At 32.1% G+C, this 15,100-nt stretch overlaps 1 protein-coding gene across 2 annotated transcripts; it reads right to left on the bottom strand.

Annotated features, from left to right (window-relative positions):
• Window positions 1-887: 887 nt before the first annotated feature.
• On the bottom strand, window positions 888-15,094 carry LOC140058757 (uncharacterized). Of its 2 annotated transcripts, none has more exons than XM_072104490.1 (22): window positions 14,927-15,094; window positions 12,746-12,970; window positions 12,509-12,543; window positions 12,084-12,244; window positions 11,381-11,521; window positions 10,091-10,217; window positions 9,284-9,490; window positions 8,650-8,801; window positions 8,333-8,524; window positions 7,876-7,949; window positions 7,189-7,260; window positions 6,798-6,820; window positions 6,439-6,599; window positions 6,065-6,211; window positions 5,597-5,729; window positions 5,141-5,335; window positions 4,652-4,809; window positions 4,280-4,471; window positions 4,108-4,178; window positions 3,231-3,344; window positions 2,935-3,091; window positions 888-2,828 (listed from the first exon to the last, which is right to left on the bottom strand). In XM_072104490.1, exons 1-22 carry the CDS (start codon window positions 15,087-15,089, stop codon window positions 2,177-2,179), a joined length of 3,552 nt encoding a protein of 1,183 aa, XP_071960591.1. In that variant the 5' UTR covers window positions 15,090-15,094; the 3' UTR covers window positions 888-2,176. The 2 variants fall into 2 exon arrangements, with proteins under 2 accessions (XP_071960591.1, XP_071960592.1); XM_072104491.1 differs by having other exon boundaries at window positions 2,557-2,713.
• Between the last annotated feature and the right edge of the window lie 6 nt (window positions 15,095-15,100).

The raw sequence follows: 15,100 nt of genomic DNA, 5'->3' as shown, positions 1-15,100 counted from the left end.
AGAAAACGAAACAAAAAAACCTATCATGATTTTTAAATTAAAATTTATTTGCCAGTATTTATTTCTTCGTACTTGCATGATTATACTATTATCATTACAATTTTAAATTTACATTGTTCCATCCACACTGTAGATGGACTCCACAGAGTTTTCAGCCCTCTATATAATTTTTGCTCTTTTGACGTTCCATAGAAACAAAAACATTGAACATGGGGTAGGCCTACTGTAGTGCTGTAGTAGGCTAGTCATTTTGTGTGCGAGAAAAACGTCTGTAAAATCATCAATTTAAAAATGTATTTGTTACTTTTTATGTGATTCTTTTTCATGAAAGTGCCAATTCTAAGGTGTGGTATTCAGAATAAATGTTGGGAGTTAAAATACAAGGCAGGTGCAAAAGATAAATATTTGTAATCTTAGGTGTTGGGTCTTAGCTTTCGTGATCTTAGGTCTTAGGGGGTCTTCGCTTTCGTGGTCTTAGGTTTCGTGACACCCATTCTTTGCCGCAAGTACTTCTGTAAGCCTACGCTGTGCACATCGATATTTCACCGTAAAATGTGCAATTAAAATTTTTAAAATATAAGAAAAAGTTTAAAGTATTTTCTTGCTCCTATACTTTACATGAATTAACGGAGACCAGTTTGACACAAATTGATCTGCATATCACGTGACTATAATCCAATGTCGTAACTCTTTATATATGGCTCTGGCCAGCTCTTTCGTCGCGCTCCCTCACCGGTTACACGTCGTCTCTCCTTTTTACAACCACCGCCCGCTTGGTGGCGCGCGCGTATGGACGGCAATCATCGCCATAAACTTTTGCTGAATATTGTTTTCGATGTGTCAAAAAAAAAGACATAATTTTATTCTAAATGATCACACTAGTTTACAAGTAGTATTTTTATATAGATAGATAGGCCTATGTTGTCCACTTGAAAAAGCTGTAATTTAAAACCAAAAAAAAAGAGTCAAATGGGCTACCAGAATGTTTTTTAATCAGTTATTTTGTCACTTTATAAGTGAAAAAAATGTTTCTTTCTACGGAAGTGATTAACTACAAAATGGCCTATTCAAAGTCTGATTTTATTGATCTTCATTGTTCATGTTTTATGGGATATACAGCACATCTTTACCTTGTACTGGTTATAAGTTTGGAGAAAATAGGAACATGTACATTAAGTAAAACGATTTTTAAAATGATATCATGAAACTTTGCCTAATTAATGTTAGAAACATACCCTACGTTTAAATACAGTATCACAAACCTACAGAACTATTCCATACCGTATAAATCATTCTAAATACCAAATATCCCAAAATCAAATAACAGTGAAAGTTTTATGTATGTTAATTTATTATTTTTCTTTATAAAAGCGTCTATATAAAGTTTTTGAGCTAAAAAAAAAGAGAATTGAACTAATATCCCAAAGCAATTAATACAGGTAGACTGGCAGTATTGAACCTTTCGTAATTGGATGGACTATATCAGATGGTATGACTACCGTTCCCTCCGTTTTATGAAACGGAGGTGACGCCATATTGAAAAAAAAAAACAATATTAAACGGCGCCGTCTTCCGTTCTGTGAAACGAAACAAACGTGAATGCCATGTTACAGAGTGTGATCTACCTACTTACGACAACTTATTCGGCCCATGGAGGGTGCCAAACTAGACACCAGAGGCCTCTGAAATGTTTCCAGTGATTGTAATTTATTTATAATCTGTCATTATTGAATAACAAAACGAGCCTTTGTTGTGCAAACGGGCCTTTGAGTACATGTAGGCCTATGTATATAGCTGGAGGTGTAGCGATGAGACAAAGAGGTCTCCCAGGAGGAAGGTTCAATCATGGAGGTATAAAATTAGTTTTATACCTCTATGGATCAATCCCATGGAGGCACAACCAATTATAACTTTGTTTCCGTAACACATGATGAATTTCAAATTGAAGATGCACGGCATCTAGCTCTTAAAATCCGATATTTTCTCTAAAATAAAATATTTACACATACTACTATTATATCAATGATATTATAATATTAAGCTACTGTAATTTAAGAAATTGAAAAACAAAAGTTCTGGTAACTATATAAATTATTAAATGTTATATCAGCGAACTATTGTCAATTAACAAAACTCTTGTTATATTTTCAGTTTCTTTGCGACACCTACACGTACTTTAATTATTCATGTAATCGGGACTTGATGGAACTACTCTTTGTGGGCCACGTGCGTAGTCATAGTTATAAAACATATCTTCTATCGGAACTTCAACGTCATCATAATATACTTCGTCGTCGGATTCCGATATTTCATCATATATATGCTCAATCTTAGACTCAGAAAAGACATATGTTATCTTATCATCTTCTGTACCATCCTTTCTAGCTGCTGCTGCTGTATCTTTCTTGGATTTTGTATTCTTCTTGGCTACAGTATTCTCTTTATCCCGATTCATGTAATCGGGACTTGATGGAACTACTCTTTGTGGGCCACGTGCGTAGTCATAGTTATAAAACATATCTTCTATCGGAACTTCAACGTCATCATAATATACTTCGTCGTCGGATTCCGATATTTCATCATATATATGCTCAATCTCAGACTCAGAAAAGACATATGTTATCTCATCATCTTCTGTACCATCCTTTCTAGCTGCTGCTGCTGTATCTTTCTTGGATTTTGTATTCTTCTTGGCTACAGTATTCTCTTTATCCTGAACGACAGGGGTGTTTGTGAAAGAAAATGGTAAAGAAGGAAGTGAGAAGCGTTTTAATCTATCTTTAGTTGATTTTTTTGATCTTGTGGAAGTTGCTTCAGGTTCAAAATGGCTATAAAAAAACATAACTAAAATAAAAATTCATTCAAAGTGGAAAAGATACAGGCGATCATTAATTCTTTAATTTTAATGATAAAAACATTAAACTTTTCTATTACCTATGCCTTCTATCTCCCTTATTTTCTCTTTCATTTTTAAATCGTAGCTTTATTTTCTGACCAATGCTGTATTCACTGGAACGTTCTGGTCCTAGACGGTCGCGTGGAAACCACCCAGACATTCCATCACGTTCATAACGAATTCCTTTTACCCAGACTAACCGAAAACAGAACAATGTAAAATTGTATTTTGAATATATTTATAAATATTTTATTTAATATTTAATTATTTAATATATTTATTATTTAAATATTACACTGTACTTTTCAGTAGACATTCATGCTCAAAAAATTACCTTGACCGATGGCCTCTCGATGTTCTAGAAGTTCCACAAAGTCGTTCACTTCGAGTTCAAGCTCGTTGTCTCTGTCAGTAGTAAACGGCTTTGATATAATATGTCTTGGTCGAGCTATAGAGCAAAGGTAAAGACTGTTGTTACCTAAGAGGAATTTATTCATTAATTTATTTATGGGCGTTCGTTTATATGCACATACGTTTTCATATTCACGATTGCAATGCAAAAAAAAAAATCGTAATACAATCAAATATCAGTAATTTTTCAATTTAAAAGGCCTGCGCGAATTAAATTCAATGTGAGCTAAATACCAGGTATAAGTACATAATCTTGCCCTATAAAAAATATAGGTCTAATTCTGCAACATGGTGTGCAATGGGCGATTTTTTCCTTACCTTACTTTTCCTCACCTTACTTTTCCTCATTTTAAGAAGACATGGTTAAGTCAATGGTTTTCTGTAAGCCAGTTCTTTGGCTGAATGGCGGCATAGACTTGGAAGCCTTGGGGTTATTTTTGATTGGGTATTTGAAAGAGATTATTTACAAGGTTATGTTTAGTTATTAATTTATTTTATGTCTTTAGTATAATGAGCATTTGTTCCGTCAGAATCACATATCACGAAGTACCGGTACCTTTAGGTTTACCCCAACACACACACAAACGGCATAGTTCAAACAACAAAAATATATACGCTACATACGCACGATATATTCTCCATGGTTAGAGCTGGACACACTCCCCTGGCATCTCTACTAAAAAATGCTATAGTACAGGACTGAATTGTGCTTATCATCTTTTAAGTTAATTGCAAGTCATTTAGGTATATTGATGTTGGATGTGTGTTATAAAAACATTTTTTTAAATATGAACACTTACTGTAGTCATCATATTTTCCAGATTCGCCTGTAGAGACGACAAGTGCTACTTTCCATTTCATGAAATCTTTCCTAAAAGAAAAAATTACAAAAGTTACAAAAATACGTAAATTAGTAGTAGTATTGTATTGCAGAAAAGAACCATACAATAGTAGTAACAAATGTAAACTTACACAATTTGGTCGCTCTCAGAGGTATATCGAAGAAGATGTTCAACTGGCTGGTAATCGTCGTTCTGGCTTACTCTCTCATATATCCACAACTTAAACAAAAACCCCTTTTCGTGCATCCAACCTTTACGGTTTCGAGTGTTCACACTTTCAATATCAGCATAATTTCGATCATAGCATTTGCAAAGCTGTTTTCTGTTTCAAAATGATAATAATAATAATACAATACCACAATAAACAGAATAACGTTTACCAAAAGATAATATTATCTACACCTTCTTCCTATTTTTATTTATTCAAAATGGATCACGGATATGCACAAATGATTGAACTTTATAACACACCCTAATGAAAAACATTGTTGTTGTTACTTACGAATTCATTATAATTACTGAGGTTGAAGCGTAGATATGGATACTCTCTTTCATAGTTGGATATTTTTTTCTCATACCCTTCTTCAACACATCACCCTTTCTATATAATGTAAAACAACCATGCTTGTTCAACCAGTCATCCTTTATATTTAATAATTTCTATAATTTTGAAAAAAAAAATAATATCTCATAGTTATCGGTTTCATAATATCTCTTAGTTATCGGTTTCATAATATCTCTTATGGTGCAATGGAGTCATATTTTCTCGTAATGTTGGCCTATTCTTGCGCATATTCATACGGTATAGGTATCGATGATAAAGTAGTGCTATGTAGAGTAATAAGCTTACTTTTTTTCCATCATGCAATGAAAAATATGTGTGTAACGTGACGATATTTTGTTCATTTGAGTTAGTCTCGACAAAACGCAAGTTATGTAAACATACTAGGCCTAACCGTAAACTCTTCGTAAATAAATTACTTTGACTTACCTGTAATAGTTGATGATCGCGTGGTGAGGGTATTTGTAAATCGAGAAGTACTGACGTCATGTGTGAGCTTTTTTTTCTTTCTATACTTTTCGTCATCTCTTGATCTTCTTGGATAAAATGTTCTAGCCTCTTAATAGTTTCAGTTTGTAGCTGATCATGCTCAAACATGGTACATGTTGCACTGCTGTTCAAAGCCTGAATACGAAGTAAAAATGAATGTCATTTCTTTTAAACATGACAGACATGATCGGTACAGAATCAATATAAATACATTTCTTTATGCGGCTACGTAATTACGGTTTCACTGTCTTAACTGCTCGGCCACTCCCTCGCTCGTTTGTACATAAAATAAACTGTTTGCCTTTTGATATCCTCGGTTAAACCGTCTTATATATATATATAATAGTAATAATTTCCATATGTTTAATAATTTGTTCATATAATTTTCTACCGTACCTTAGATTTTTTATGAAGGCATGTTAGCCAATCTAATGGTTTCATAAGCCGTGCCTCTAAGTCCATCAAAGATATTCCACTTTGCGTACGTTCACATTTCTCAAGCACATCTATGAATGTCGTACGGTGTTTTCTGTTAAAAGCAAAATAAACATTAAATACTACGCAGTATATACCATGAGTAATTGTTTGTGGATTACCCTTGATGTATATCTTTATTGAGATAATCATAATCATTCTAATCGACTAATGATTAAATATAACAACGGTAATTTTTGATAATTTTATGAATAATGATTTGGTGAGTTGATGGCGATTACGAGGAATTTGAATGAAAATGTTGGCAATGGTAATACAGTTGAAAAACATTGGGATCGATAGTAGGTAATGATGACAAATAGGATAGGCCTACTGTATATCATGAGGAACATAAATAATCATGGCATTCTAAAACGTTTTTCATTATACCTTTGAAACTCCAGCATATTCTGTTGAAAACACATGTTGGCGCGATATTTAACAATCGGCCTAAAAGAACCTTCTTTTAACCGATTATTTAATTCAGTAAAGTATACAACGCTGTCTCTTCGATTAGATTCTAAAACACTGTCAAAACTTAGAAGAGAATAAAGAGGTTTTAGAATTTGTATTGAATTTCACAATTTCTTAAAATTAATACGGATTATGCATAATATTTGTTTGATTCTACTACTCTCTACTACCGCATTGAATTAATTGTATACATGTAATGTATTACAGAATAATGTCTTAAATGAAAAAAAAGCAGTCCGTGATATAGGAAACTAGACAGTTCTAATAATACACACTTATAAAATAAATACCTTTCAACCATGTCTTTGACTTCAGTAACATTACGATAGAGGTGGTGCTTCTCTCCTTCTTCAAGAATTTTATTAAAGGCTGCATCATTGATGTATAATTCATTGAGTTTTGAAAGACTTTTAATATTCTTCTTGTTCAGATCGGCAATATCGAATAATATCTTTAAAAATGAATGAATACAATTGAATAGTCATAATCTTGTGTTTTAGCGTTTACTATCGAACGGAAGATAAAATATAGTTGGATTATATAAATAGTTGATATAATCCATTATTCTCTAATAATCCTATTCGATTAGACGAGGATAGTAACCAATTTGATATTTTAAAATAGTAAATAAAAAAAAAATCAAACGGACCTTTACTTCATGATCATTTTGCTCTAGGGATAAAAAAATAGAAAATAAAGTTATTTAAAGCCATGCAACCCGTTTTCTAAGATCTATACTGTTTACGTTTATATTACTTATTCAGAGACTTTTTGAGAAATAATGGCCAAAATGCTATGCTGTTGATATTCTATGTTTTATGTCTTCTACCATAAAACAAGATATTTCTATTAAAAAACTAAAATTAAGTTAAATGGCAACAATCGGCAACATTTTAATGTACTGTAAATATAATATAGAACAAACAAACAAGACAGGACAATGAACTGTTATCTGATCTATAAAACACTGAAGCATGAAGAATAAAAACTGCATGTACACAAACACAAAGGTTACTAGAGGAAGAACTATAATACTTTACCCATTCCAGAACTGACTTGGTCTTCAGATGTAGGTTGTTCCTTTGCTTCATTCATTATTCCAAGAGGCGTGACTAAGAATTAAAATTAGACATTTATACTTTAGTTACACATGCATGATAATCAATGATGTGTTTAACAATACAAACTTTAAAAAAAAAACACAATGTGGTAGGCCTACTGCAGCCATTTCTGGAATTAAGAGGAATACATTGTAAATTATAGAAACTATTATGTTACCATGAAATGAAAAATGCCAATTAATTAAAAGAGACGCACACATCGTTATCAGTAACTGAACGGCTGTTTTGTACTTGCATTACCTACTGTATGATAGGCCTATGTTTTTTCCCTAATGGCAATAATAGTTTATCTATATTATTATTCTTTATTACATGGCACACATAGTACAGTACAAGAATGACAATAGAAATATAATAACAAACTTAGATATTATTTACACTAACTCTAAGTAGGCCTACTTCAAAAACAAATTTTCACAGTAGGCCTATACACACAATGTATATAATTATTACAATTTTGGCGTATGTGGCAGAAGGTCTAAGGGGCATTCACATAATGCGTGAAGCTCGGTCTGCACTACGCCGCATTTACAAACTTTAAATAACATTTATCATTTATGGTAATTGAATAAAATCTATGTAATTGACATGTAATGTAAAGCTTACTATACTCCACTTCCTGTGCTAAACTCTCTCTTTCCGAAAACTTCAGTACTTTTAACCATTCCGAAATTTCGCTTCTATAATAAGATTATCAAAAAAATATTGATTTCATCATAATATGACAGATCTAAAAAAATTGAATGTGCATACACCACCCCCTTTGATATATTAAAATTTGAATTTCTCCGTGGCCATAATATAAGGGTGATCAGTCAAACAAAACAAAATTACATTAACTGGTACCATTTAAATGACCTTCAAAATCGTAAAAAACTGGGATCCTGGTGTGGTGGTAAGCCTAGAATTAATTATCTTATAATGCATCCTTTTCTACGTGTGTAAAGAAATTAATAATTATTAAACGAGTTGCGGGTTGGAGGACGACGACTGTGTATTATCTTATGTTTCTTTTAAGTTATGTAATAATAATGTTAAATATATGTAAAATAAAACTTGATACCTGTCTTCGAAATAAAGAATATAATTCTGGACTGAATGTCTTGAATAGGGATCCAATTTAGTCAATTTAACTCTCTCTCCCGTTTCATTCTTGATTTCCTCCATTCCAAAATTCTTGTCGACGTTTTCATAGCCTCCACGTTCAACTTGTATATCTTTCTTGTGGATACAATCGTCTACTTCGAACACATCTCTGTAAGAAAACAGCTAATTAAGTAATTGGCATTTTAAATACACGAGTAACAAATACTAGATGAAAACTACAATCAAAACTAATAAAACCTCCTGACTCTACATATACATAAACAAAAACCTTACATGTTAGGTTGTACAATTAGGAATGTGTTGACGAAGGCAATAATTGTGCATTTCCTTTTTTCTATTAATCGCTTTTTTCCTCTCTTTGTGCTCTCAAGAACAGTAACGTCCCCCTTCTTTTGAACCCAACACTCTCCATAAACCATCAATTTCTGTAAATTTAATATTTTTGTTAATTACATTGTCCCCCATTCAATTCAATTCAAAAGACACCAATTCATCAATACAAAAAACAGTAATGACAGACTGACATTTTAAAAAAAAGAAGTAATGGACGAAGGCAGAATCCCAAGAAGATGAAAATCTTGTAGCAGGATTGCCTTTACAAGTTAATAATTTATATAAATATATATAAAAAATTAAAAAAAAACAAAAAATAAAGATTATATCAGTGGATAAAGTTGAAAAATAAAGTAAATTAATTTAAAAAAAAATAAAAAATATCTTCTAACTATTTTTTTGGTGATTTTTTCGTTAGAAATCTTTTTTTTTTTAAATTAAGAAAAAAAAACCAATTAAATGTTTCTATCCATATATTAGATTTAAAAACTGTAACCATGCTGCCACATTTTTTGTCCAGGCGGGTTGCCCTGTAATAAATCTAAATAAAGAAGGGGTTAATAAAATACTGTACCTGGGCTTTTTTTTCTTCCTCTTCTTCTGCTGTAAACTGGAGCTTAGGTACTAAAGATGTAATGTGATCTTCCATCTTGTTAATTATTCGATTTTCATGATCATTGCAATTATCAACCATTTCCTTCAGTTTGTTACAGCACTGTTTGAATTCGTCAATGACCGATTCTTCTTTAGTCATCTTAGCTGTCAGAGCGCTTTGAATGCCCTTAAATAAAATATACAATTCAAATATAAATGCACAATACAAAAACCATAGATAAAATATTTAATAAAAAACTCACCAATATTGCAGAACCTTTAGAGAGAGGTATAGTATATATAAACAATAAAGATAAATCAAATCAAATTTAGCATAGGCCATTGTGTAATTTTAATTAAGTTTATTCACCCTTTCCCAAAAATAATGATATCGTTTAATAAAAATAAATATTTTTAAAACGACAAAACAATCATGTTTATACAAAGTTTCAATATTATCCTCCATCTTGGATCCAATATACCAAAATGGAGTCTAGGCTGCCCCACTTCACTATTTGTTTTTACACAGTCATACATGGACTTTCATGACAAATTTAGTTCGCGGGAGTAATGAAAAATAACATGAATTGTTAAAGTACATCTGAAAACCATTACGAAAGGGGTTGTGAATTGGAAGTAATTGGATATATAACTGGAATTTATTCTGTTAAACTATATTTTAAAAAATGATTAGGTAGATTCAAAATGATTGCTGTTTTATTACTGGGAAGGTTTCAAACTACATCTAAAAACCGCACACAATAATGGTTAACGATTGAATAATTACTTGTATTATACACTGGAATTTTTTCAGCCAATTAGCTTGTTTCATAAGAATGGTTTGAACATCTGTAAACGTCAGAGTATTTGCGTCTTCATCGTCTGCTAAGCTCCCTCCATTGTCGGTACATCGCCTATAATAAAATAATTTTGCTGTAATTCAGTATTGAAGGTCCCATTGAATACATCATACATGCACATGCAAATCAATTTGGAGGAATTATTGCAATAACTTCTTGACTTTATGTGATAATATATGTACCTACCGTATATTTCGGTGTATAAGTCGCACCTGTGTATAAGACGCACCCCCAACTGAGAGTAAAATATCGGTATTTTTTATATCGTCGATGTATAAGACGCACCTTATATTTCATCAAAACAATGTTTTTTTAAATTGTAATCAATATTATTGTAATAATATATTTTGTTATATCTACAACGGCGTCCTTTATTTAGGTTTTTTCTTACCTAGGCTCGACCGCGCCCAGCCTCAACAAGTTCTTTCTAACTTGTTATTCATGAGTTTCGCCGCAACATCGAGTGCATGACCGTGTGTGTAACACGCACGTGTGTGGGCTAGCCTCGCTCGATCATTTCGAGAGGGCGAACGTTTTCATGGACAATCGTATTCGATTAGTATCTATGTATCCGAGAAGTGTGTACGCTAGGTCCATGCTATAATCACCTGGAGAATATACTAGTCGAATACCGTACACCATGTGCCACCAAAAGAAGGGCTTGCGCTTGGGGTACGGCGATCGTGCGTATAACTACTGTATAAATAAATACTATTCCAATCGTACGACGTAAACGTTTACAAATGAAATTTTATCGGAGCGCCATAATGAACAAATCTTTTCATCATATTTAGTATAACATCATGCTAAAATGACTTGAAAACTAGGCCTAGGCAGAAGCAGGTTGCCGTTACGTTAGTTAGTTACTGTAGCTAGGCCTAGCCTACTCAGGCCTAGCAAACGAGGTGACGATAGCCTAGGCCTATGTACAATCTGTGTGGTGAGGCATTTATGTTCGGTGTATAAGACGCACCCTTAATTTAGAGGTCAAATTTGCGTGTCAAAAGTGCGACTTATACACCGAAATATACGGTATATATTCCCGAACAATGTTATAAAATAGTATTAATGCAAACTCTAAAATACCCGCTTCTCCAATTCTCCTTTCACATCTCTTAGCAAAACTCCAGAGTTTGCACACACCTGGAGCGACATACAAAACTCAATAATAATAATAATATATCAATCTTGTATATTAAGCATTTATAAAAACACACCTAATTGATTCAATCATGTTCATCTGGACATGTGAATACACTGCAAAGTTTGCAATCGGTTGAAGATAATCAAAGATGTTGGTTATTAATCCACATACGGTAGGAATGCGCCACTGACATGTCTTGAACCAATCATATAAGCTGCCGAATAAAATAACAGACTTTAAACGACTTGAGCCACTCTTTTATTAAAGCTGGTATAAAGGGTCTTTCACACCTGTTCCGGCACGGTTACGGTCCGGCGCCGGCAAATCCAATCGAACGTAAATGTTTTTACGAGCGTTGTGAAAACGAAATATTCAAGTTCTATTCGCCGGACCGGAACCGTGCCGGAACAAGTGTGAAAAACCCTCTACCGTACCCCCGTAGCCATTAGACCAGTATAAGAACATTCCAGGAACTTGTTCCACTGAAATGCCTAATGGTATACCCTGATATACGTGTTACCAGCTTTAACCTATACTTTGCAATGATTTTATATTAATTTATGAGATGATTGTCAGATTTTATTATGCTACGTTATTTCTTGTATATAAAAACCGATACCTGTCTTCAAAATAATCAAAAATTCCATTCTCCCTAATGTATCTAATCCTAGGCAATTCTTATGTATTTGGAGTACAATTATTTTGATCATACAATCACCAGAATGACAATTGAACAACAATTTAATCTAAGAATCGCATAAAACTTTAGATATTACCTCGATATTGACTGTTCTACCTCAACAATATTTATCATCAGATGTCTTCTTTCTCCAACACTTAAAAACTCATGACATCGTCTTTTATCGAAAAATTCTTCCATGACCTGTTTTAGACTTAAGCAACTTCCTTCAATATGTTTATACAGCTTGGATATTTCCTATGTTAAATAGAGTGAGTAAATCAATGAGATAAAATAAGCATTTCAACTCGAAAAAAAAAGTTTTTTTGAATTTTTACACATTGTTGTTTAATTGAAGTACTGTTGGGATTCGAGTTGTTTGCGGAATTTTAATCCGACTATGAATTTGAATTACAGACATTTATAAAAAAAAATATTAGCGTTCGAATACTGTAGGAGACTGAAGAATACTATAAATAAAAGTACTGAAAACTATATAAAAAAATAAATAAATAAACATACCTCACGTAATTTTCCAGTGGGAATTGAAGAATCGTCTGTAAAAAAATATTTTCAATGCTCTAAATGTTTAATATTTTATGAAAATACCCTTAACATTCTATAATCTTTCCCGAGCTGTAATGGTAATCACAAACAATTGGGTACATATATAGATTTAATTCGTACATTAGTGACAGTAGTAATAATTTGTTTCAATAATCTTACCATATCCATGATCTGTACCGGTAGCATATTTACCTTTGCTAAAAGACGGTTGATCAATTAATGTTAAATCTTCTTTTACGGTCAATACTTCGTACCCTTTCTGTGGGCTGTCCATATTTACCGGTCTATTCTCGACTTCAATAGGTTCCGATGTAACTTCTTTGTTGTAACTGCTCGGCTGGTTTTCATCGTCGTTTTCTGTTTTGGACCCTTTATCGTCGGATAGAGAGCAACTTTGGTGTGGATGCTTAGGTGTTTCTAATTAGAACGCAATATTGAAATACATACACTTTATTATAAGTAACTTGTTCCGTAAACTTAATAGTAAACTTTTCAAATTTAAAACACTCCTCTTTTTTCTTTAAAATAAAATGGTATCCTTTGTTTCGAAATTAAAATCATATTTTGTGTCGCCAAAATCAGAATATGTAAAAAAAAGATAAAATATGAAATTGAAAAATTAAATATATGACTAACATGAGCAGAATTCGTATTACTTTCTATGGATTATGATCCGTATTAAGTCGCGCTTCAGTGCTGTACCGTAGTTTTGCGACTATTATGTATAAAATATTATTATTGTACATATTCTTGTATACTCTTGTTATTTTAACAATTGAGAAAAATAATTTTCACTTTAACTTTTATTAAGTATAAACGATTAGGTTACATTACTAAAATATTTGCTGCTACAGTCATAAAGATACTTTTGTAAAAACCTTTTTAATGCAATAGTTACATTGTGAGGAATTATTCAATGGTGTATATTCTACACAATAAAGGCATTGTAAAATCAGGTTAGTGCTGTAAAATTGTTCACATATTTCAACTCAATTGCCGTGTGGTATGAGGCGGGTGCGCCGAAATCATTTGTCACTTCGATGACGTGTTCCATTCACGGATTTATTTGATACCTCCATGGTTTGAGTTGAGAATATTAAATTTCAATATATATGTTAATACATACGATTAGGCTTTTCAATTTTTTTACTGCTACAGTATTTAAAGCTCAGATACAGGCATGAATTTCAAATATAGGCCTAATAATATGGTTATATGTACATCGTTTCTTGTTGTATTCTTTTAAACGGTGCAATCAAAAAAATAGTATACTAATTTGCAATGAATTTGAAAATGTGCAATAAATCTGATGAAATAGAATAATCTATAAATATAATATAAATTCTGTTCCTTTTTTAGTTTAGATTTTTTTTACATCCAAATGTCAAATTTAGTAGCCCAAAACATTGTAGCAAACGTAAATGACAAAAATAACAGTCGAGAGTCTTTCCACAAAGAAATAGAAACTAAAAACGTCACCATTGTCTACACGTTAACCCTCATTAGATAAAATGAAAGGTTTTGAAAGAGTATCGATGTTTTAAAAAGCAACCCACACAAAATGGTAACTGTGTGGGATGGTAATTATATCATGAAGGAAATAAATATTTAACTATTTTATTTCCTCTATGATTATTATTGTGTATATTCTATACAATACATACAAAGGCATTTGATCAGTATCTAAATGTATACAGCAAACATGTAATCAACTATTATTCTTAAAAAAATACTTCCAAATATAAAATCACATTTTAAATTTGCTGTTATGTTATACTCTAGCCCTTTGTATCTATTTGGTTTCAATCTTAATAAATTTTGTTTGAAATTTTGGGGCTACTAATTGTTCACATTCTTAATTTATACAACGCATACACCCCATGCATCAGCACCGTATCCACATATTTAACACAGCACCGTGTCTACACATCTAATATAGGAATATTGCAGCCAGACCTTTTCTTTTTTAAAGCTGATATTTTCTTATTATTATGCCCTGGACGTTTCGGTGATTCGTCCCTGGGCCATTTGATTTTTTTTAATTACTCACTTTCTGAAACTAAAAACAAAGCATAATATACTTAAGCAATTGTACCTAAGCTATCCACAACATATTCAACACAATATTATTAAGAAGTAACACAGCAAAACTTTGAAAAGACACATGGATTCTAGAAAATAATGGGGAGTTTGTGAATGATGTCAGAAATAAATAACTTGACATTGACATATGATGTAATCAAAACAGCAGATAACAGAATAATGATAATTTTCTCAACAGTAAATCATGATAGAGTATGAAGAATAAACCATTGCATGTTGTAATACTATTATTTAATATATATTTCGAATAGAAAATAATAAATCATTTACCATTAATAGAATTTCTGAAGTTTTCTAGGTAATCCAGCACTTCATCTATATCGCAACGTTCTTCTCTTTTTTTCTTCCAACATTGTTTCATCATGGGACGCAATTCATCCGGAAAATCCTTAGGAAGCACCAGTAATATGCCTTTAACTATATTCATTGACATTTCAAACTCTC

Source organism: Antedon mediterranea, chromosome 9 (assembly GCF_964355755.1).
Source record: "Antedon mediterranea chromosome 9, ecAntMedi1.1, whole genome shotgun sequence".
Taxonomy (NCBI): domain Eukaryota; kingdom Metazoa; phylum Echinodermata; class Crinoidea; order Comatulida; family Antedonidae; genus Antedon; species Antedon mediterranea.
The sequence above is the reverse complement of the archived record's forward strand: the minus strand, read 5'-3'. Positions and strand labels throughout refer to the sequence as shown.